Here is a 25,372-nt window from a genome sequence, read left to right as displayed (position 1 = left end):
GAACAAAAAAGTAAATATAATCACTCATGAAGTATGTTACATACTGGAATTTCTGTCGTCAATGAGACTTCTAGAAGGCTGATATGCCATTCAATATTAGACTTACGTAAATGTTAAAAAAGCTGATCTTAAATCGTGTCTTAGAAAAAAACCCCCAAAGATGTAGAGATAGAAAATACAGACAGGACTCAGTTATGACGCTAAAGAAATTGAAAAACTAGTTGCTAATTCCCAATTACTATATTCGCAATAAAGAATAAAATTAGGTAAATAGTTCACCCGGGGTATAGAGTCCCGGGAAGAAGGTAAATTCATGGAAATTTCATAGCCACAAATAGATGCTACAAATAACATTTTTATGGTTGATGTGTATTTACTCTGGTTGGATAATTTCTTCTCTAGATTTTAATATTGCATCTTGTTCAGCTTTAGTGGGAGCTACTACAGCAGGCACCATAATTTTCTCAGCTTCTTTTCTCATCTGATATTTACAGGGAGAAAAAAAGGTAGAGTTTCACATGATGAAAATTATGGTTTTTTTCCTGAAATAAGTCCATACTCTACACTGTAATATACTGGATTTATTTATTTATACTTAATACTGTACTTCAAAATGTACATCTTTTTGACAGTAAGGGTCATTATTTACTTGAACACTTTTTTTTAAATGTCCATGGAGTATCTTAAAATTAGCCTGCATGCAATCTCAATCATCTTCTGGAGAATCCCTAGCTGTTAATAATAAAAAAATGGAAAATAATAGTGAAGAGATAAGTGAGGAAAGGAATATGTAGTAATATTAACAATAATAAATAATTCAGTTTTTTAGTTTCCAATTGTACATCTAAAAATAAATCAGGTTAATAGTGTCTCATAAGAAATTTTGAGATTTGGAATGCATTATAATAGGGGATTTCACATGAGATTTAGTGTTAATGTATTATAATAGGGGATTTCACACTTGGAATAGCAATAGTCACCTTTCCATGAGTAACTTGGATTTGTTCTTGTCTAGCAGCCATTTCTTCTCTAGTTCTCAGTATTGTTTCTTGTTCTTTGGCTTTAGCAGTTGCAACTGCTATTGTAGACAAGGCAGTTTTCTCAGCTTCCTTTCTCATCTGATTATTATAGTAAAATCCAGGTTTAAATTGTACAGGGCTTCAGATGCATATGGTATGACACTTCCCCCCACCCCCACCCCCTTAGTGGGGATGCAAGACAAGGTTATTCAGGGTTAACTACACAAAAGAAGTTAACTTGCACTGGGCAGTGTTTGTACACACTGACTGGGAACCACAAACCTTAGAAACGTTAACTACAAAAAAAAATCTCCAGATGATTCCTTATATTGCTTTTTAGAAGTCAGGCTAAAAATGCCAATCTTCGTGCAAAGGATAATGGTGAATAAAATGAATTACAAATGTTACAGACGAATGAAAATCAAATGTGCAGATAAAAGTAATGGTAAGAAGTCATACATTCACCATGTGGTTTTTAGTTGGAGATTCAAAAAGGAAAATACAGATCAATAATTCATATCACACTGTAGTTAATGGTTTACTGGAAATTAGTTTAAAGATGAAACTTTTCCCATCTCGAATATCTGTATTCACCTTTTCCTGAGTTATTTGAACTTGCTCTTTTTTGGTAGTGATGCCTTCTCTAGTTCTTGTTACTAAATCTTGTTCTTTGACTTTGGGCATGGCAACTATGACTTTAGGTACCACTGTTTTCCTAGTTTCTTTCATTATCTGGTCATACGATAAAAAAAAGATGAGAAAATGGTCATTAAATTTCATATAGCCTCTAATAAAAGAAATTAAGTCAAAGCTGAGACAGGAAGAATATTTCTTCCTATGCAAGGACGTTTTATCATCTGAGTTGCTTTGGTCATCCATACTGTTTCATTGGTAACAATATCAAAATAAGTTCAGTCTAAAAGAAAAAAATGTGTTGAGCAATAAAAGGATGCATTTCTCTTTCTCACCTTATTCTTCTCATAATTTTTTATGACTCTATGACAATAGAGTCATAAAAATACCTAATTTTGCATTTTATCAATTGACTTTGACACTGGAGTATTCAATAGAAACATGTTAAATATTAAGATGAATTATAATATCATACTAGTAAGAATCCAAAGGGAAGTCCAAAAAGTTAGGAATGAAAAGTGGCAGTGAAAGCTAGATAGACAGCAAAAGGTTCCTGAGAGATTCTGAAGTTTTCTGTATGAGTCATAAGAAGAGAAGGAGGTGAAAAGGTGATGATTAAGACCCAGGATGAAAATGTAGGTGGCTTGCAAATGGAATGAAACAAGAGTGAATTTCACACCAGCAGGAAGTTTTCACCGTTTCATGAGTTACATGCATTTGATCTTGTTGTGTGACACTTTCTTCTTGAGCTCCCAGAATTGTTTCTAAGACTGTGGGCTTGGCAGCGGCAACTACCACCACGGATGCAGCTGCTGTCTCAGCTTTCTGTATTGTCTGATTTTCAGAGTAAAATGAAGGTGTTTCAAAAGGCACAGGAGAAATGGCAAGATATCCTTTCGACATTCGAGAGAATACAGAATGTTCGGTGTTATCACAGTTCCATTTTGAGGGCCTACGCTTGTGTTTAAAACCCAGGAGTGGGCTTCTTTTCTGCCCACCTGCCCCTGAGTAAATTGTCCTAGAAACTGAAAAGGTCTCATCTTTAAGATATGTTGACACATTAGGGAACTTAATGAGCACCCGCTAGCAAATGGCTAGACAACTACAGTTAGACTGAACTCGCCAGTCACCAGCATTGCAATGGCAACAGGGACTTCTATGCCCTTCATTATGCCAACTTGGGTTCCTTTCAAAGTCTCTCACTCACTGTAAGGAGAGGGAATTTCATCCAAAGACCTCTGGCCAGCCTTTTAAGTATATAGTGTTCTAAGCTGGATCTTTTTAAAAAAGTAGCTCTGGGATCAACAAAGAGCTTGAGATTAAGAGAGGCTGGCCACGTTGGAACACCCTCAATGTCACTGAAATCTACTTGAACATGAAAGAATTCAAAAGTTGCCTCTTGCTAGACCCAGTAAGGCTTGATTTCACACATGGGAGAGAAGTAGATTTTGGTGATACTGGGGTTTTTCCAACTTGGCTCTATAGCACAAAAGCAGCAAACACTTCTGGGTCACTGTTCATCAACCAGGAATTAGGGCACTTTCTTGAAGAAGTACTGGTCTTCTCTGATGTCCAGCAATTCCTCACTTTCCCTTGATATTTAGTTGGAGTGTTCGTGGCTGGTATGTGTGCGTGTGTGTGTGTGTGTGTGTGTGTGTGTGTGTGTGTAGGGGCATACGCATGCATGTGTCTTCCAACTATGTCAAGTTTGTGTGTTACAATTTAAGTGACCAAGGGCTCAGGCTATGCATGAAAAAACTGATTGTACCAGTGGATAACTGGGCTGGAGTCATATCTATCTTCCACTTAATTATGCTCTAGAAACGTCACTGATGTGCCCCAAACTATTCTAGCGGATAGACAATTTCCTTGAAACTGATCAGTTGAGTGGAAAATTGTGTAATGAGAGCAGAATTTCCATCATGAAAGAGTTTAAGTACTAGATATAGAGAAACAACAGAAAGATAATATACACAAAAGACTCCTCCACTTAGAGGTTTTGGTTAGAGGGTACATGTAGCTGGCTGGAATGTGATATTTGTCAACAAATTACAAGGTATCTACAAAATTTGACTTACCGTTTCTTGTGTTATTTGTTTTTGTTCTTGTTTTGTAGTAATTTCTCCGGTTATTCTAGTTTCTCGTTCTTTGGCTTTAGCTGCGGAAATTACTACTTTTGGTACAAATGCCTTTTCAGTTTCTTTTCTTATCTGAAATCAATGATAAAAACAAAATCTTATTGTCTCCCGATCTCTAATGGAAGTGACATAATGTTTACTAAATAAAAAAAAATAGGAAGTAAAAGAAGAAAAGTCCTTTTTCTAGAGATATCACTAAATAAATGATCTCATTTTCATTAATATGACCATACTCATGCTCTTTATTTGCCTAAACCATAAGTTATGTTGCTTAGAGAAAAAAAATTGGATTCAACACTGCTTTGAATTGGAGAGTGTAGTCTTCTTTAAAAGGACTTCCAGTGCAGTGGTTGAGGGTCCGCCTGCCGATGCAGGGGACACGGGTTCGTGCCCCGGTCCAGGAAGATCCCACATGCCGCGGAGCAGCTGGGCCCGTGAGCCATGGCTGCTGAGCCTGCGCGTCCGGAGCCTGTGCTCCGCAACGGGAGAGGCCACAACAGTGAGAGGCCCACGTACTGCAAAAAGAAAAGGACTTCCAATTTTTATAAATGGATATATGGCAATATTTTGTGTCACTTTGTCATGTAAAGGAAATCTTAGAGCACAGGATATTAGAATGGAAGACCTTAGAAGTAATACTGTCTGACCCTTTAATTTTATATATAAAAAATCAAGTATAGATGATTCATAATCCACATTTATACGATAATTTTGCTTCGAAAAATTTCCTAACTATTGTGATGGTTTGGAATATCAAGACTTACTTTTCTAAAATTGAGACATTAAAGGGAGAAAAGTTTTGTGCACATCCCAGGCAAAATGTTTTCCAAATCCTTAACTCCCTGAAGATACTGTGCTTGGATCTGGACACCTAAGGTATATGTGGGGGGAAAGGGGGTGCTGGGGGGGCAGTTTTCTCCATTTGCCTCTTTGCCATTCTCAGGCGTCGTCACTGAAATTCAGGATCTCAGGGTTAAAAGAGGCTTGAGAGGTATCTTCCCAAACCCGCCCAACTGACAATCGGATTGGGTGGCCAAGAGCCCTATCAGTTGGCCTCATCTAATTCGCTCCTGAATGCCTCCAAGCATGGAGCTGTCTTTTTCACTTTTTCTGGTTATTTCACCCGAGAAGGCCATGCTCTCCATCTCCTTTCAAATCCATGTTCAAATGTTCTCTTAAGGAGTCAGGAAGCAGTTGCTAAGCTATTTTCAGAGCACTGTGTGTTCAGTGTTCTTTTCCACCCTTCCCAGTTCCCACCTCAGCATCTACTTCTCCGTCCCTTGTAGTCACATATTTAGCCAGTGCGTCTCCAGGCCAGTGTAGATGAGACCCCTGTTTCTACTTCTGCTATGTGTTCCTAGAGGTCCCTTTTGTCTACACAAGGGAAGCGTCTGGTGACTCTAAAGGACTTTGGTATCCAGCACCCAGGGATACAGAGATACAGGGGATGTTATTAGTGTGAAATAACCGTGTTGCTCATGAAACAACACCCTTCATGGTAAACTTTATTATCTGTGTTGACGCTGGTAATCACAATAATAATTTCATATCAAAAACCAGTTTCACCTGTTCATGAGTTACGTGCACCTGCTCTTGTTCTGTGGTAATGACTTCTCTGGTTCTTGCTTTCAATTCTTGTTCTTTTGCTTTATCGGCGGCCACTACCACCTTAGTTACAGCAGTCTTCTCTGCCTCCTTTTTTATCTGATTTTCATAGGGGAAAGGAAAGAAATACTGTAATGCACCTCATATAAAAAGTCACAATAATAAATCAGGATAAAGACATAAATGTCACACAGGAGATGACAAGGAGGAAAGCTAGAGTGCTTTTAAACTATAACAGAAAATCTATTCAAATATGAGATGGGAAATTATCTTGGATTTATAACACCTTTCAGCTATGAATCAAGCGTCACGTTTGTTTTGAGGAAAGTAAAAGCAAAGGTCTTTGGGGGAAGCTTAGAGAAAGGTAATGGCAGCCCTGAAATAATGGTTTTCCTGCCTGGCTCTTGGAGAGACTGAGCTCTGGATGGACCGGTCTGGAACTACAGCTCTGAACGCACATGTACCGTCTTGTTCAGCTGACTTTCTCGGCCACCTTTGCCTGTCTTAACTCAGGAGTGCCCTGATACTTGGGATACCTTGTCTGACCTCCTATCTTGACTTTCTGAGAGTTAACTCTTACCTGCCTAGCTGTCTGACTTAGACCAGGTACTTAGAATGTTTGTAACTTGAACACCTTTGGTCTCAGACCACCTCCTGCTCCGAAAGACCTAAAAGTCCGGGCCATGGTGGGCTCAGTGTTGTCCTCAAAGCGATGTGAACATTGATTGCATGCACAGCTCAGTGTGCATGGCCCCAGGCCTACCTGTTCTTGAGCAGGTTGGATGCGCACAGCAGTCGTGGTTGTCCTCTGAGCAGTCTGCTCTACAGCACTGATAACTGGTTCTCTCACTCTGGCCATATCAACAGCAGCAACAACGGTTGCAACAGCTGCACTTTTGTCAGTTTCTTGTTTCACCTGGATTGGCAGTGACCAAGCACATTACTTTGTGAAATGACATGCACGGTAGAAAATACAAAAGAACAGTGGAAACCAAGCCACCTAGAGTACAGTAGACACATGCATAAGCATTTATCATTGCCAAGAGAGATACGGTAGGTACTGTGAAAACCTACATTTATGAAAAGCTCACGGATTTAGAGCCTTTGTTCCAATTAAAAAACGCTTTTACAGAGCATAAGCCAAATTGCGTTTTCAGTTTCGGTTATACTCTTATGTTCGTATGCATTTTCCCTGCAACCTACACAGACTGCGTTTCATGGCAGGATTCTGTTGGGAGAAACCAGATGTCAAAGGAAGAGAAAGGAAGCTCTGACCGTACCTCTGCAGCCCCAGCAGCACCAGCCCCTGCCGCAAAGGTAGCACTGGCGGCAGCCCCTGCCGCTCCGCTGATGGTCACTTGCTCCTGGATCCCGTATCTCCCTTCCCATCTCTCCTCTGTCCTGATCTGAGTAGCACTTGTCACCATGGTTTCTCTCATCTCAGACTCAGATGAAGCCATGTAGCCCTCTTGCTTCCAAGGGGGAGGCACTTCAGGGCCTGGGGGCATGGTGGGCATCTGAGCCTTCCGGACGAGTAACGGAGACCTAACAGATCTGATGGGGGACGTGGAGATCCTCCCCGCTGGAGACACGGACCTGAAAATCAAATGACAGAGGTCAAAGAATGCCAAGACAAGGAACTACTCCCTTGGTCATCAGATATGAATAAAGGAAGAAAACTCTGGAAGTGTTTAATTTAAGGAAGAGTTTTAAAATCCATGGCTTGGGACTTCCCTGGTGGTGCAGTGGTTAAGAATCCGCCAGCCAATGCGGGGGACACGGGTTGGATCCCTGGTCCAAGAAGATCCCACATGCCGCGGAGCAACTAAGCCCGTGCGCCACAACTACTGAGCCTGCACTCTAGAGCCTGTGAGCCACACTACTGAGCCCACGCACTGCAACTGCTGAAGGCTGCACACCTAGAGCCCGTGCTCCGCAACAAGAGAAGCCACCGCAACTAGAGAAAGCCCGCGCGCCGCAATGAAGACCCAATGCAGCCAAAAATAAATAAATAAAATTAAAAAAATAAAATCCGTGGCTCAATAACCTATACAGAGGCAAGTAATGTACTTGAAAGTAATTTGTTTTAAATCTCAGTGAGCCTTATTCTCATCTGCAGTAATTCTGTAAGAGAATCAGATTTAATCCTAAACTAAAGAATTCTGTGCCCTGCCCCACCTTTTCGTGTTTAGAAAAGTCAAGACAGCAGAAGGCGTGTCCTTAAAATACGGTCAAAGAAAGGACACGGCAAATATGGTAACCATAACTCTAAATTTCTCTGTACTCCCAATTCTGGGGGGCGGGTGGGGGCGAGGGGACGTCAAATAGGTGTTGAAGGAAGAAAGGTTTCTGTAATCAAAATGCTTGTGCAGCTCAAGGCTAAACAAGGTAAACCTTTTTTTTATTTTCCTGCAGGATTTCCCACAGCCTTCATCATGCCCATCATGCCCATATGCCCTGTGAATTGCAAGGCTTTCTCATTACTCTTTTTGCAGAAAAAGGCTTTCTCATTACTCTTTTTGGGTATAGGCTGTGCAATGCACTTTGCAAACTGCTGTTCTGGTCAAAGTATGGTGAACTGCTGTTTTAAATTTATCCTGTCTTTGTTTACCCTCGCCCTCATTGTATTGTACTCTGGACTTCTTTTAAATATCCTTATAGTGGATAATTTGAAACCTAAGGATTCTATAGTTCTTGATTAAATTGATAAAGTGGTTTCTTCCAAAACAGTTTTCATCGTTTTTTATGTGTCCAAACTGAAATAGCATCAGTTCAAGAATCTGGGTACTGAATCAAGGCATTTACAGACAAAAATGACAGTTCCTAATCTATAGTAATAATTCCAGGCATTATTTTAAGATGAAATTTTTCATAATTTAATTCTTGATCCAAAGGGTTTATTATACTTTTCCCTCTAGGTGGCAGTATTGCCTTATCATTGCATTTAACTACTACATGCAGGAAAATGTTTATAAATGTATTCTGTCACTACATAGGGTATTTAACTTACACTGATCATAAATGAAACAATTATTCTAATTAAGGCTCAAGGTACAGTTGATATCTGCTCTAAATTACAGAGTAAATTAATAGTACATTACAATATTAACCAGTTTCATGAAGAAATGCTCAATCATTTTCTTGAAGAAGGGTTTTTAGGTGAAAATCAATTTACATTTTATAAATGGAGTTGTGATCCACTAAAGGTAGATCTAGGGGAACAAGTATCTACTCTGAAAGTGATTGCCTTAGAACCATAACAAAGACCAGTTTAGAATAACGTAGGGTTTACACCAATTGAAGAAAAGCAAAGTGACGTGTATTTCCAAGTTTCAACCTGTGTCTTGTTCTTGCTGTACCTAGTAAAGTGGGTCTAATTCAAATAGAGTTAAAGACATGATTAGCATGACATGAGTGATTAGCAGCTGGTTGCAGGTAAGCCCATAACTGTGAAAATCAATGTAATTTGAGTCATTATAGGAAAGTGCTTATTTCTGCTCTTACAATAAAAAGAAAATAATCACCTGGTCACAGCTAGATACAATGCACCTTATTCAATGAAATATGTTTGCCTTTCTCTACAACAAAAATCAAGATTAGACTGTGAGACATTTTAGGAAATTGTCTATCCTGGATAACCATTATTTTCTCCACAAACTGATATTTAAATTTCTTATTTTAAAGCAAATTTGGGGGGCTAAATAATTGGGATTGTTATCAATGAATTCTCAGTACTTCTAAGACAGTTAAAGTACTCCATAGAATCAGGGAAGCTCTGTAATTCTAAATGACTCTTAGGCTTGGATTAAAAATACGGTGAGGTTGTTATCTCCCCCAGAAATCACATGTGGCCTGTCTTGTGATTTTGTGTACGCAAACTTGGAGTTAGCCTGAGATAGAACACTTTTTTTGATAGCCAGACATGTTTTTAAAACTAGCTTTTTGGTCAAGGCTTCATATTAGTGTTTACCAATATCTTTAAAGTGGCCACTATAATAAAGACTGGAAAATATCTGGCATTTTTCCATATATTTGTTGGACATTACATTGCCTCTGGTGTGAAATGCTTGTCTTTTGTCAATTTTTTTTTCATTTGTGTTGCTTGTTTTTTCTTTAATAATTAATTTGTGGAAGTTTTTGATACATCTGGTGTATTAGTCCTTTGTCATAAGTATTGCAAACATTTCCCCCGAGATCCACGGTTTGCATTTGCTTATTTATAGGGTCTTATCCAGCATCAACATGTACAGTTGTGTAGATTATGCACTGTTTCTAGGCTTGTACAATTCACACTGTGGCCACTGTATGTTTGTTTTAATATTTTATGGCAGAGGCAATGACATATCTCGAGGAAGAGGCATCCTTAAATTTTTTTCACAAATACACTGTTTGGTATAGCAATGACCTTGCTTTTACCATACATAAATTTTTATTTTTATGTTGTTGAGTCTGTAAATCTATTTTTAAAAGCTCTTCCCTACAGTTGTTTTCACAAATTTTCTTCTCTTTTATTTTTGTGATTTAGTTTTTAATTTAGCTCTTTAGTCAAGCTGAGATTTATTCTGTAAATAGTGTAGGTACAAGTTTATATTCGGTTTTTCCCAAATGGATAGTTAACTGGGCCAGCATTCTTTATCGAGTAAAATATCCTTTTCCCCACTGAACTGAAAGGTCACTTTGATTTAAACACTGAATTTCCTGGATACTTGAATTCTATTTCTGGATGCTCTGTTCTGCTTTGCCCATGTATTTTCTATGCATTTACCAATACCATACTGTTTTGATTACAGTAACTTCACAATAAGTTTGAATATTTTTTAGATCAACTATCCACTTATTATTCTTCTTTTAAAATTTTTCATGGCAGGGGAACTTTCTCTACATTAAAAAAATTAAATTGGTCAAGAATCACTTTTTTATTTACTCCAAATTTTCCCCTTTTATCAGTTTATCATGTAAAAAAAAACCTCAGCATGTTAAGCTAAATCCCAAAGTTTCAAATTTGCTATGGATAATTTATACTTGCTTATATATTGGATTGGCCAAAAAGTTCATTCGGGTTTTTCTGTAAAATGTTATGAAAACTTTTTGGCCAACCCAATAGTTTCTAAGCCCTGATGATACATTCTTACTTTCTAATATACCTCCATATTAACTAAGCATAGAAACCTAACAGAAATCCATTTTATATTCTAGACAAAATAACATAAGCACATGCAAAATATTTAGAAGGTTTTACTTATTATTAGAGCAGAAGAACACTTGTATAATTATTTTATATCTACAAGAAACCTTCAACTAATTATCTCACTGAACCCTCACAACACACCTTGAGATAATTCTGTGTTTCTCTATAATTTACAAATGACATGACTAAGACCTTAAACAAATTATTTAACTTCTTTAGCTCTGGTCACCTAGCTATAAAATTAGGGGTGATAGTTCTTAGAGGTTGCTATGAATATTTAATGAGATAATATACACAGAGTGCCAATCAAATGTCTGACATAGAGAAAGTGGTCAATGTATATTAGTGAGTATTTTATTATTATAATTATTTTCTAAGTCACATTTTAACAAGTAATCAAGCTGAGTGAACGCAGGGCTTCCAACCCTAAATTCTGTGCACTTCTCATTTCGCTGTGCTTTTTCTTGACTCCTAAAGCAGATATTAAATGGTATACAAATAAGAATTCAGAATTAGCGTTTATAAAGTTCTCCAATTTACCAGTGGACAGTGAGGATTTGTGAAAATCATAACCAGTGTCTTTTTGGTTTACCTCCTTTATCACACCCTACATTTCTTATTTCTTCCTTTTATCTCTCTCATCTTATTGGATTAAACCTAATTTGAAAATGCATAATGATCTCTTTTAAGAGGCTTTACCTGACGGGAGATGGGGTCGGTGCCCGCACATGTCTGACCGGGGACGGGGAGTGTCTTATCGGCGATGGGGACTGCTGTCGAGCCAACTGTGCTTTGGCAGCAATGGATGGTGGTGTGGGAGACCTTGACTTTGGCTTAGGAGGTATCCTGGGAGGTGTTTTATGTGGCAGCTGTTGGGCACCATCTATTACCATCTCAACTGTTGCAATTGATCTGGCATCAAAGTGGGCTTCAATCTTCTGTAAAAGAGAAAAACAAAGCCCATGGTGAGGAGGAATTATTGATGAAGAAACAATCTGAAAGGCCTAAAACCTGACAGTATATAGTTAAAAAAAAAAAAAAAAACCTTTTCAATTTGAGTTTGTCGTGTTTCTGAAATCTGAGCAGTCGAAACAATTGTCTTCGTCTTTTTAGCGGGTACTACTTCTTCACCTGTAGGAAGGGAAAGATAAATATTTAGACAGGAGCACAAGGACCCATTTTTAAAGGGATTATGTTAATTCTGACTACAAAGTCAATAAGATTTTGTGTGTCCCAATGGGCAAAAATGCAGAAAGTTTTGGATGTTGTATGAATATAAATTAGCTTTAAACATAGAAAGTATTTATTATTAGATATGAATTTAATTAGAATCTTTTTTTAAAAAATTCCATCGCTTGCCAATAATTTGAAAACATAGATGACTTAATTGAAATACTTCCTGGTTTCTAGTAGGGTTAAAAACCACAGATTGCTTCAATGATTCTAAACTCCTGCGCGGAATCTCAGAGACTTTTCATGGGTGTTGAAATGCCAGCTTTGATTTCAACTCACAGCATCCCCAGACCTCAGAGGGCAGGCAGGTGGACCCCTGACCCCACTTGGTCCTAAATCCTTCCCTTCCCTGCTCCCTGTTCCTCAACCTCCAGCACATACCTTGAACCAGTAATTCAGCAGTGGAAGTAGCTCTTCCAACGCTATTGGTGGCATTTACTGAATAAGAGCCAGAGTCTTCAGGGTACGCTTCTGCAATCAGTAAGCTGTAGAGGTCGCCTTCTTGTGAAATTTGAAAATCAAGGGAGCTGTGGATTTCAGCTCCGTCCCGGTAGAACTTCACCACAGGTGTAGGGATTCCAGTCACTCTCACTTGGAGTCGCACTTGGCTTCCTTGTCTCACGGTCATGCTCTGCAGCCGTTGAACAAAGTTAGGTGGTGCTGTCTCCGCTGCAGTGGGAAGGGAAGAAAATTAGGACTGGCGCCAGCCAGGGCACTCCCAACAATCTATTTTTAAATGATTATAGCTCTGGTGTCTAAACCAGGCAATGGCTAGCTGAATCAAACATGCTTGACTGTCCTTGAGCCCAGCTCATCCATCAGATGACAGTAAGAGCAGAGCCAGGAGGTGGCAGAGGGCACCCCGCCACCATATTTGATTTGCTTTGTCTTGTTTAGCTGTTCTAGGCCACCACATTTTTTTTTTTTAAAGAAAAAGCCTAGATCTTGTTATGACATTTCTAGAGGATATTTCCTGCACTTCCTCCCAACTTCACATCTAGCACTATATTAATATGTTAAGATAACTTTACATATTTCAGGAAGTTGCACTAAAATGAATTCCAGTGGTTGGTTTGCTGGATACACCTGTGACTTACAGAATCATTAAATTTTAATTTAAATTAAAAAATCCTAAATTGGCTCCAACTTAATCAGTATTCAAATAACCCAAATATGTACTTGCATTTAAAATGTTAATCCAAATAATGACACGATTTAATGTTAGATGCTACAGAAAGGGGATTTTTTTTGGCTAATTATGCTGGAAGAGATTTTTAATAAAATAAATGTGAAGGGTGAGTGGGATTAATCTTGACATGTTTTTGAGGAATAAACAACAGCAGATGCTGTCAACCTTGTGCATTTTCCCTTTCTGAATTTTCTGGATGTATGTTAAAGTTCATACCTGATGTTACCTGATGTTCCTTCTGTTTTGGTCAATGATAGCCCTATACTTAAACAGTGCTGAACGTATAGTTTACTGGATAAACATATATAACATTATGCAGCTCATGAAAGATATTGTTATGTAATGTGTGAAGTAATGCAATGTTCTTTGTACTAATGTCTTACAAAGAAGTAAAGGATGGAGAAAAATGACAGAGGCCACGAAGACTTGTGGTAACTTTTGTGGGGAAACTGTGTCCTGCATTTGAATCATAAACAAGCATTTGCCCTATTTCTGTGTATGCTTACTGTGCAATGTTTTTAGAAATGGAAAGTAAATGAAGCATTATTAAATGTTATAGCCTAGAGCAGTATTTCTTAAATGGGTGGTCTGTGGACCACTGGTATCAGAATCATCTATGTGCTTGTTAAAGTGTGAATTCCTGGAGATACGCATATTTCCTTAGCAGGCGTATAGACAAGGCTCAAGCCTTTCTACTTGCTCAGAAACACGATTTTTTTTTTTTTTTTTTTTGCGATATGTGGGCCTCTCACTGTTGTGGCCTCTACCATTGCAGAGCACAGGCTCCGGACACGCAGGCTCAGCGGCCATGGCTCACGGGCCCAGCCGCTCTGCGGCATGTGGGATCTTCCTGGACCGGGGCACGAACCCGTGTCCCCTGCATCGGCAGGTGGCCTCTCAACCACTGTGCCACCAGGGAAGCCCAGAAACACGATTTTTAATATTTCCTTAATATAATTTTGAGTGCTTAATATGTGTATAGAGGAACTAGTTCTCAGCCACTTTTTTGAGGAAAACCAAATTCCAAAAGACAAACAACTTTGCTATCAATGCAGTGTCCGGTGGGCCCTTCTCTAGATTTGAGATGCATCTGCTTGTGCTCAGTAGCTTTTGGGGGACTCCCTTCCCTAGATCCTGGAGATGTGCTCCGGGGGTGGTACAGGGGACAGGCAGGTCCCCTAAAGCCTACCTGTCACGAGAAGCTCAGCAGTACTAGTCGCTTGTCCAGATCCATTGGTGGCTCTCAGGGAGTATCGTCCACTGTTGGCTTTAGTCACGGCGGGGATCTTCAGTCTAGCGCGGCCATCGCTAAAGGAGATCTGCACGCCGGGCAGAGTGGAAGTGGAAATCACCTGGCCATCCCTAAACCAGCTCACCTCAGGAACTGGGAAACCTGGAGAACAAAGAATTCATCTTTATGTTTGGGGCACTGCAAAGTCCTCTGTTCTGTCCCATTATGTTCACTTCCTTGTCCTAAACCATAAAAGCTATCCAGAGAGTCATGCTATTTAATGACAGTGAAAATTTGACAGCTGTGTGATAAAAGTGTAAACTTACAGACCATTAGGAAGGTCTGTGGGTTCATGTGGAGGCCAGCACCTTCATTCTATAGGGGAGGAAACTGAAGCCAAAAGAGGCTCAATGATTTTTCCAAGGTCCCTCAGCTGGCAGTGGCACACAGAGGACCAGAATTGCCATCACCTGCCCTCCTGCCCAAGGTTCTATCTGATGCAATTTAATAGACATCATTAAAATCATGAAGGAGATTTATAAAAATGAAGAGCCAAGGAAACTGTGAGATAAAAAGTGACTGTTGTCCTCTTCAAAAACAAGTGAAGAACAAAAGCAGCAAAGGGATCTAAAAGTTCAGCCTACTAAGCACAAGAGAACACGCTCAGCCCTCTACCTCCTCTGACCTCTCCTGTCTTCCTGACCTCTCCTGCCTTTCAAATGTGCTTCAGTAAAAATGCCATACAAAGGAGGGGCAGCTTCTCATACAATAAGAGATGATGCCGAACCAAGTCTTTCAGAATAACATGGATACTTGGAGTTGCAGGTAGAAAAGTCAAATTCTCTTCACCCACCATGAATCATGGAGCTAATGACTACATGTACACGGCTGGATGCTTTAAGTATACTAAAATTCTGCATTCGGAAGGCATGAGGCAAATTCAGAGCACGGTTTATTTTGCCTTTGGTATGAAGGCTGGTGATCTAACTCCTTAAACTGAGGAGGTGAGGATAAGCGAGAGAAAGTTTATTTTGTTGTCCTTATATTAGCCAATCTCCCACTGTGGCCAAGTGAATAGTTTATTTAACGAATTCATGGGTGTTCAAATATTTTCAGTGGTGTTTTTCTAAGAATGTATTAGCGCAAAGTGTGAAGGAACAAGGAGTTATGAGGAAGCCAGATTCCATTACTCCACAAGCAGGCAAACTTCCCACTGAAGCCATATGTGTTCTGCTCAGTTCAGAAGTTACTGAGAGTTACAAGATAAATAAGTAAATTATTTGGAAGTCAGAGATTATCATACAAGAGAAGAATTGAACTGGTCTCTATACATTTCTATATACATATACAATAGAAATTGAAGAATGATTATATGTTATTTGTGCAATGTAAAATAAAGTGTTATCCAGTTATGAATAAGATTGGTACATAGACAGAAAACAAAAGGAAAGAGAAAGGAAAAGGAAATCTCATTTTACATCTTTATTATAAGCCATAAAGTTGAAAAAAAAGAGGAATAGTGTATCATAGAGGTACATCAAGCATCAACTTTTAATTAATCCATAAAATCTCACATGACCAGTTATAATACTGCAGGAGAAAATATTGATTAAATAAATTTGAGATTAAATAATTTTGAGATTATTTACAATATAGTTCATAGATTATCCCCATTTTGTCACACGATGATAGGTCCCAGAAATCATCCATTTTCAAAACCATCCCTAAACTGAATTATAAAGAAGAAAAAGAAGGAAAAAAAGAGACAGAAGAACTGCCTGTTAAATACAATTCTAGGGTTAATGTTTGTTTCTCTTTACTATGTGAACCAGAGTGGCATATATTATTTTGGGGTGTCCTTTCAAAATGATTGGAAAATCTTTTCATTGACTAGAATCACTTAATAAAGATTGAAAATAAAATAATAAAATACTTAGGAGTTAGCTCATCACTGAAAGTTCTGCCACTGAGGAAAGTCAGTTGTACTGTTATTTTCCATGTAAACCCACAGAGGCTCAGGCACACAGGCTACTCGCCCAGCAGCTCCATGACTGGCCCCCATTGGGCTGGAGTTCTTGGCTTCCAGTCTGGCTCTGCAGCTGAATCCAAAGATAGAATGACCAAATTTGGTCCTATTTAGCACCTGGATTCTGACAGCTAATTTAATCCAATGCTATTTATTTTGCTTTGTGGAATTATAAATATGAATAAAACATTTTCAAGCCATTATATTGTCAGATTTTGTAGGAACTCTGTGAACAGTATACCCTTACAATGACCCTTCCATAGAAGTGGGCCCATTTCACAAAGTCAAAGCAAGGCTTAAACTTGCTGTCAAGTCCTACAGCAAAGTTAATGGACAGGAGGCAGAGAAGAAAAAGGGACAGTGTGAACGTGTGAGCTTACCACTAACGTGAGCCTCAAAGGTTGCGGTACTACCCTCCAGTACCACAACGCTTTGTAACGGCTGCGTAAACGTCGGTGCTTGAGTTGTCATCTTTTTAGGCACTCTGAAAAGGAAGAGAAAAGAAATTAGAAGGTCACAGCTTAGGGCCATTCTGGAGCTACTCTGAAGATGGCAGACACACATTTTCCAAATGGGTTGCTTCTCAGATTATCTGTGGGCCCAGAGTGATGGGCAGGCCTTCTCTTTTGTGGCCTGAATTTGGCCTCTGGGTTAACTTATAGCCTAACAGAGTAGCACGTCTAAGGGGGGGATGGAAAAAAAAAAACAACCGAAGCAAACAGAGTAAGGAATGTACCCTAGTGGTCGAAGAGGGAAATTCAGTCTTACCAAAGGTGGGAAATCTGAGAGAGAGTTGGGAGAAAGGGAAAGCTGGAGGAAGCTGGGGGTAGTGACAAATAATAGAAGGTATGTGTGAAAAGTGTATAACGAATCTTTTCATCGGTTCAATGTCAGAAAGAATTATTTAAAAAAATTTCCTTCCTCCCAATATTTTTCAGACACTGTATCTGTATTTATAAAGTTGACATAGATTCAGGCACTATTACCTTAAGTAACCCAGGTGATTATTTAAAATAGTCACCAAAACTAAAAACTTGAACTTTGCAATTTCTTTCCTAACTTGAAAACTTTTGGAAAGCCTGGTCCACTATGCAAACCTTTTGTAGACAGCATACAGTGTTTTTTAGTCCTTAATATTTCTTCATATTGTAACTGTTCAGGAAATGTTGCTACTGTTGAAGTGAATATTCAGGAAAGTTTAAATTTAACTGAGCAGGCCAGTATTTATTATAGATCTGCAAGAAAAATACTGACTTGAGTTCTTAATAAGGAACAATGTGCAGACTCTGAAAAATGGAAGGCTGGTCTGCGATGCAGTTGAAGCGAAAGCACCTATGCTTTCATAGCACAAATACTAAAAATCAAAGAAATTAACACGAAATCGGCAGTTAAGTTGTTTTGTTAAGTGGAAGCAAGTACTTTGCCTATCAGTTTTAGAGAGATTATGAGAAGAAATTTCTGAGACATAAATACCTTGCTATTGAATGTGACTATGCCACTATTCTGATATAAAAGGCAGATTCTCAGTTGTCAATTGCTTCATTAGTATTTTTCATAAAATTCTCTATTTATTAAAAGTATGTGGAGCAATCATCTAATTCTGTACCTTATTGTAACTTTTTACTTAGTTAAAAAGAAAATAAAACTAGAATTCTCTGAGACAATAACATTTATATTTGAAAAATTCAGATAATATCCAAAATAAACTGTTGCCAAGAACTGCTTAGTGTAGCATATTATCCTTAGGACACGAAAATAACTTTTTGTGTCAAACTCTTCCTGTTTCTGAGCGAGTGCATCATCTAAAAATAGCTATATTCTTTTACACCATTTATGTTTTATATACCTATATATTTATAGGCATTTACAATTAGTAATCTAATTCCAGGAAGATGGGAAATCAAGGTATAATTTGAAATAAGAAGTCTCTAAAACATTATTTCTTACCCTTCTTAGCATCAACAATTATATCATATAATTTGATTATGAGTTGATCTAAAATACATAATGAAATGCTGAGCATTTTAGAAAACAATTATATTGTTTTTCTTTTTTTCCAAATTTCTAAATATATTGCAATTAACTGGCCTAAACAGGTCTTCTATTCCTATTGTTCAGGTAAATTTTGTTGCTTTAGCATTTGCTCTTGAGAGGCCTTTGTCTAAGTATGGCTGAAGGTATGCATCGAAAATGTCATACTCCCAAAATAAACTCTCCAGCATTGACTGACAGCAGGCAAGTGTTCTGTCACTGTCCTGCAACTGATACCTCAGCAGTTGATTCCCTTAAAAAGTCATCAGGGTGTAGCTGATACCACATGCATTTTATCAGAGCTATTCTTGGTGTGTCTCACTTTATCACTGAGTAATATAACCTTGAACATTCTCAACAAACAAAAAAAGTCTATAAAAGAAGCAAGCATTTCTATCACCATTTCAGACCTCAACTTTTAATACTTTTAGAATGTTAGGTGCATTTAAACAATTTGAATCACTGACTTGCTGATATGCTAAAGCATCGAACTTTTGAAAGGAAAAGCCTTCACATATTTCAAAACAGAATTTAACAAGCAGATTCAAATACAGGATCAGAACCAGCACCAAGTAGTCAGACAAACACCTCCATATAGGCATTTAGCATACAAAGAAAATGCGGAACTAGAAACCGATAAGGGAGGGAGTCTACTAATAAGAAAGAAAAGATGCTGCTCACCTGATTTCTCAGGAGTGCCCAAAAAGGGTGGGACTAAGCCCAAGGTTGCTTCTGAAACGACGTCCTATCTAGAGTTGGTTTTTTCGACCATCTCCAACATGAATCGGTGAGCCTCTAAACTTAAAAACAAAACTACACAGTCAAGACTGTGTAGTTTTGCTTTTCTATGCAATCCCTACACCCGAGGCGAGGCTGGGAATGCACGACTGCTCACGAGTCAGGGTCGGGCCCAGCCCTTATATTTGCCAGATCTGCTGACAGCCCCACATCTCAGGGCAGGGCGCTGGCTGATTGGCTGTCCCAGGAAAGCATGATGGGAGCGGGACCTATTTGGTAGCGAGCGGCGCAGACCACCTGTTCTTCTGATTGGCAGTGCTAAATTTAACATCTCAAAAGGGGCTTTACCAAGGGAATAGAACCGCACTTAAAGACTAACTCTGTTGCGGCTTGGGGAAGAGCACTTGTTGCCCATGTTAAAATCTGAAAATAACTGGTCTGAGGAGAATTTGTGGCAATAGAAAACACTTGTGGGCAATTATACAAAACAGCTCCAAACCTGAGGACTCTGCCCTGAGTGAGGCCCCATTCCTGTTCCCTTCCCCCATACAACCAAGCAAATGGACCTGTCAATCATGACAACAGATGAGGGAGTTTATCTCATGCGTAAGACTTCACCTTTTTTTTTTTGAAGAACCAGTGCCTAAAAACCTCAGCACTGAAGAGAGCTCATTTATACTATCTACTTTCTCCAGAATCCACTTGTACTTCGGGGAGAGTTAAGCCAATGTTAATGAGCTAAGTGTTTATACAGCCCTGCAAGAAATAAAGTTGAGAGGCAAAATCTGAACTCTGCTTAGATTTAGCCTAGACAGTGTAAGGATTTCTTTTTTCCAGATTTCATTTTTTTCTGGCATTAATATTTACAAATAGACATGCACTGATCCTTAATGAGCAGCCAAGTCTTTTGTTTAAAACATCCATAGGGTTCTTTTTCAGGCACATGAAAGCTGCCTTACTAATCTCTGGAGTTTGCTCTTACTAATGGGAAGTAGTTAGGAGATGATATAGTTGCTATTTTAGAACTGAATTTAATTTCAAGCAACAGATATTTCAAATACAAAAGAGCATACCAGAAGAGCTTTAAAATAGTTCAGCTGAGAGACTTGAAAAGCTTCACTAAGAGGGAAGAAAATTGTCTTGTTGATAATAAAAAGAGATTTTTCTTAATAAAAGACTAAAATTTTAAATTTTAAGTTAAATTTACATCTGTAATAAAAATTTCCCCTGATGTGGAAGACCATGCATTAGACTTTTCAACTTCCTGAGTATTTCACTCTTGGTAATTATTTATACAGTGATTAACTTGTTAACATTAAACAGGACTAAAATATACTGGACAACTTATGTAATATAGCTATATAGACAAGATGACATATTTATTTAAACATTTGTCTTCTTTTCTTAAGCAGTGATATCTGTATTGTTGGTATTATTTTTCCTACTACAGATGCTATCTGACAAAATCCTGTTTGATTGCTTTATTCAGAAACAACTAGTTTCATGTTATATATCTTAAAAATTATTCCCAATTAGAGACTATGTTACAGGCAACCTGCCAGTCATAAAGCGAAGCTAGACTAGAAATGTCATGTGATCTTTCTGATTTGCACTGTTAAATAGATAACTAACTGGTTATCTATTTAAAATGTGTGCAAGTGTGTGTGTGTGTGTGTGTGGTGAGTGCATGTATGTATATATGCTTTTATTTTTTTAAACAAAATACACATTTTATTTAGGTTGAAATAAACTATACAAAATTGATTTTCTTCACCAAAAATAACAGCAATATTTTCTGTATTATTCCTAGATAAACCACAAAACACTTATTTTTGTGGGTTTTCTAGGTTTTGCTTGTAAATCAAGATGAGGCAGTAGATATAGTCATGAAAAAAGACAGAAGAAAACAGACAAATCAGTATCCATGGCCTCTGATCCTGTCTTGACCATGAAACAGAAGTGTTCAACATATACCTGCCAAAAAGCTTATGAAGATGTAGGCTCAATAAAGGAATGCAAACAGCAACAACCAGATGTGGAACAACAAGGGAAGGCTCTTCCATTCAAACTTTAACTATAACTTGTTCCTTTAACTTCATTTGATAAAGACAGAATCTACACTGAAATCCTTGTTTGGCGAGCTCACATGTTTCTATTACAGTCTGATAATTTTCTTAACTGTCCCTTACAGATTTTTAACAGCATACTTAAAACTCCTAATATTCAAAGGTCAGTCATGAGCTTCATTGTAATGTTTATAAACTGTATTCCTTCCTCCCATACCTCCTCACAATTTATTTCTTCAAAGAACTGATAACTCAATACTTGACAATTGGATCCACAGTGATAAATGTTATGTCTAAAATGACTTAACTAATACAATTCCAAAGTGCCATTAGCAGAGATCACAGAGTGTAACATGGTACTTTCAATGCTATCTTCTGGAAGAACAGTTAGGTCTCCAAAGTATGGGAGTTGAAACGGGCCATTTAAACAGGCAGATTATCAATGACTAATGTACTCAATGGGGGGCCTACAGGTCAAGATATTCAGTGATTAAGTGGCCTACATACACCTCACAACTTTTCTGTAAGATATTTTCAAATTTCTTACAGTTTTTTTCAAATATCATATATAAGAGAAAGCCTATTTTAAAAGTCTCTTAGGTATCTTCATGGACATATATACACTACCAAATGTAAAATAGATAGCTAGTGGGAAGCAGCCACATAGCACAGGGAGATCAGCTCGGTGCTTTGTGACCACCTAGCAGTGTGGGATAGGGAGGGTGGGAGGGAGACACAAGAGGGAGGAGATATGGGGATATATGTATATGTATAGCTGATTCACTTTGTTATAAAGCAGAAACTAACACACCATTGTAAAGCAATTATACTCCAATAAAGATGTTAAAAAAAAAGTCTCAGGTATTTTCATTGGTTTCTGAATTATCTGTAGGAAGCTCTGACTTACTTGTACACTTGTGTGCTTACTTGTACACTTATCCACCATTAAATCCAAATCATGTTTTATATCAAAATTTATGTTAAGCAAAGCCAGGTTACTTGACCTTTGGTCTGTCAAAGTGTTCCTCAGGTATGCTTTGAGATGCTTTTGCCCGTTTTCATAGTGTTCATTTTCAACCTTCATCACAGGAAGAATACACAGAACCCTCAATAATGCATAAACATTAGGAAAAAACTTGATGTCTGGCAGATGAAGGGCTTCATAAGTAGTGGGTGGAAGTTCTACATCTTTCCCTCTGTGTTTCCACTTGATTCTCCAACAACGCAGCCCAGCAGAGAGTGTGTCAGGATTAGGTAAATCACTTCTGTACATGTCAGCATGATACTCCTCTGACGTATTGAATTTGAGCTGTCCCATGACAGAGTGTACCAAAGATGAGCATTTAAGAGCTCTGAGGTGCTGTTCTGAGAATATATCTTTCAGGTCCTGAATAATGTGTTCCACTGTTGGAACACTTAGAGTTTCTTTGTAGTAACTCTCAGAGGTTAGCTGAGATTCCAGGTTACTGTGATGAGCTCTGAGAAATTTCCCTGGGAGTTTCATCTGAATATCAAGTTTGGTTGCCAAATTTGTGGCTTTCTCAAACCAAAATTCATGATAAACTTCGATAACTTCCATCACTTTATTTTGTGAATGTAGCCCTGCCGTGAAACTACTAGCTGCAAAGAAGACATCAGAGGTCTGATGACCTTCAGGTCTGCCCCTGAAGATTTTTCCCAAAGGCTCTTGTAAAAGATAGGACATTTTAAAGAACAATGGTAACGATGAAATCAATATCTGTTACCACACTACAGAGTACAAATGCTCGGCCAGCCATGCAGTTATTCCATCTAACATTTGTGTCACTATTATACCATCTAAACATAAAACAAGTGCTTGTAGGAGGTCCACTAAGATTTCAAAAGCATCATGCCTGCCTGGCCACTGAGAATGGCGAATTTCCTTCAGTTCTTTGCCCCTTTCTTCATTGTTCTGAACGAGGACAGAAATTACACTGTCAAGCTCTAAAAGCAGTTGTGCTGATCGATGGAAGAAAGAACAAACTTCCTCAGCTGATCCTAATGGGACACATACTCCCATAACAGGCACTGATTTTGCCAACCACATATTTAAGGTACAGGAAGAGCAGAGTGTGTAGATAGCTTGTGGATATTTCTCTAAAAGTCTAGAAGCAAAAACTTTCATTTTGGAAGAAAATCCACTGGACACAAATGTAAGCCTGGCCACGACAGTACTCCATGTTTAATCCTCACTTCTCAGTTACTGTAGTGTGAGATTTCTGCATCAGCTTCATAAGGCAGGAAGCCCACAAATTCCTCTCAGGTGTGAGATTCGTCAACAAACCTCACCAACACAGGCAGGTGCTCTTCCCCTGCTATGTCCATCACACCATCCATGATGATGGAAAAGAAATGAGAGTCTCTCACTTCCCTGAGGGTTTCTTCTCGAATGCAGCTCTCACAGATCTCTAGCATCTTTTTCTGCTGTGTTTTTGAACAGAATAAAGTGTTCACTGCCGTTGTCTCAAAGCACTTTCTCAGAACCTCTTCACCAGAATGGATCCGGCACTCCAGCAGGGCTTGAAAGTTATCAGGAGCAAAGAGACCTTCTGGGATTTCATCAGCTTCATGTCCATCCAGAGGTATGGTCTGTTTTCCCATAAGAATCAAAATTTCAAATAAAGATTTTAAGTATTCTTTGTTTTCCTTCTCTTCAAGGGTTAAAGGTCCTCCTGCTCTTCACCCCCTTCTTCTGCACTGGGGTCCTGAGCATTGCTGTTGTTTATTTGCTTATGTTTTGGGTCCTGTTCAGAAGTTTCATCAATTTTTTTCTGTTTCAGCGTCCTCATTTCATCTTCACTCAATTCTTTTATTCGTTTTCTGTGTCTACTGTGTGGATTATTCAAATGGCTGATGAGATCAAATATTGTTGGTATTGCATTATCTCGAAGAACTGTCCTATAAGGACTAGTTCTACGGATCACAGAAGTCTCCAAGTGTTTGGCACACAATCGATAATGTTTATCTAGTTGATCGGGTGTTTTATCTTTTAAGTCGGCTCTCCTACAATTCTCCACACACTTCTGGCATCTGGCTGGATCCCGCGGCAACCTGAAAAAGGCCAGGTCCAACCGCGAGCTCTTCCGCGTGCAGTTGGGGGCCGTGCAGAAGTTCGGCATCATAGTCTGACTGCCGGCCGGCCCAGTCCTCCCCTCCCCCTTCCTCAGGGCAGCCCACCGGCCCGCCTGTCGGGGCCAGGGAGGGGAGCCAGGCCGGCCGGCCGCCTCGTTAGGGCCTGTATATATGCTTTTAGATTCACTTGACCTCATATGAAGCATGTTGCTGTATTGTTATGTTTCTTAGAACCAAAATCAAACCACTTTAATTCTTATGGGAATTAGACGCAGAATGAATGAATACAACCTTGAAGCTTGTGTCATCTTGACGTGGTGCAATACAGAGAGCTCAAGAGCAGGGAAGATGGACCATATATATTACAGACATAAGGTCAAGTGTCTATCCTCCAAAGCTGCTTATCTACTCACTGTGTTTGGACGTTTTTAGACTTTGCAGTATGGTCAAGATACTTGCCTTTTGGCATTTACATCCTTATATGACATTCAGAGTTAAGAAGGAAGGAAGAAAGGAAGGGAAGGGGAAGGGAGAGGAGAGGAGGGGAGGGGAAGGGAGAGGAGAGGAGGGGAGGGGAAGGGAGGGGAGGGGAGGGGATGAAGAGACCAGTTAGTAAATAGCTAATATACTACTCTGGAAAGAGTCCATGTTAGTGGATTAGTGGACAATACTGGACAATATGTGATATCATGCTAAGCATTAGCTTTAAAATTAAATATTCCATAGTTGGCATATAGTAAGCTAGCCCAGTGGAAACCAAATACTACTCAGATTTGGGGAGTTTGCTGATGCAGTAAGATCTTAATTTACCACCTTAACAGTGGGGAGGAGTCCCACAGATAATCCAAAACAGCTGATGATTCAAATATAATGCCTACTTAGTTTTGGAATGCATGGTGTGATTCTCTTTTTGAACATTATAGTCATAGCAATTCAATAAATATTTATTAAGCACATGCTCGGTACTGAATACTGTGCTAAATTATTATAATTTGGGATTCTGTCATTGCTTATTGGCTCAACAAATATCTAATGAGTGGAGACTTTTGCCAGGCATTGTGCTAGGTGATGGCTAAACAGTGGTGACCAACAAGACAGTTATGGTTCCTGTACTTTTGGAGATTGTGGTTCACATAAACTACTAATAAATTCTCAGTAATCTACGACTGAAACCTAGACTAG

At 38.8% G+C, this 25,372-nt stretch overlaps 1 protein-coding gene and 1 pseudogene across 1 annotated transcript in view; both read right to left on the bottom strand.

The window, feature by feature from the left end:
* TTN (titin) overlaps window positions 1-19,072 on the bottom strand; it is a 281,802-nt gene extending 262,730 nt beyond the window's left edge. Inside the window, 13 exon segments of the mRNA XM_060016520.1 lie at window positions 981-1,118; window positions 1,614-1,751; window positions 2,349-2,486; window positions 3,731-3,862; window positions 5,357-5,494; window positions 6,159-6,311; window positions 6,676-6,991; window positions 11,283-11,521; window positions 11,629-11,714; window positions 12,198-12,485; window positions 14,195-14,398; window positions 16,643-16,746; window positions 18,975-19,072. Coding sequence (XP_059872503.1) covers window positions 981-1,118; window positions 1,614-1,751; window positions 2,349-2,486; window positions 3,731-3,862; window positions 5,357-5,494; window positions 6,159-6,311; window positions 6,676-6,991; window positions 11,283-11,521; window positions 11,629-11,714; window positions 12,198-12,485; window positions 14,195-14,398; window positions 16,643-16,733 — 2,061 coding nt within the window. The 5' untranslated portion in view covers window positions 16,734-16,746; window positions 18,975-19,072.
* A 2,882-nt stretch (window positions 19,073-21,954) lies between these two features.
* On the bottom strand, window positions 21,955-24,237 carry LOC132428095 (52 kDa repressor of the inhibitor of the protein kinase pseudogene; annotated as a pseudogene).
* Between the last annotated feature and the right edge of the window lie 1,135 nt (window positions 24,238-25,372).

Source organism: Delphinus delphis, chromosome 7 (assembly GCF_949987515.2).
Source record: "Delphinus delphis chromosome 7, mDelDel1.2, whole genome shotgun sequence".
NCBI lineage: Eukaryota > Metazoa > Chordata > Mammalia > Artiodactyla > Delphinidae > Delphinus > Delphinus delphis.
This window is presented reverse-complemented; position numbering and strand designations above follow the sequence as displayed.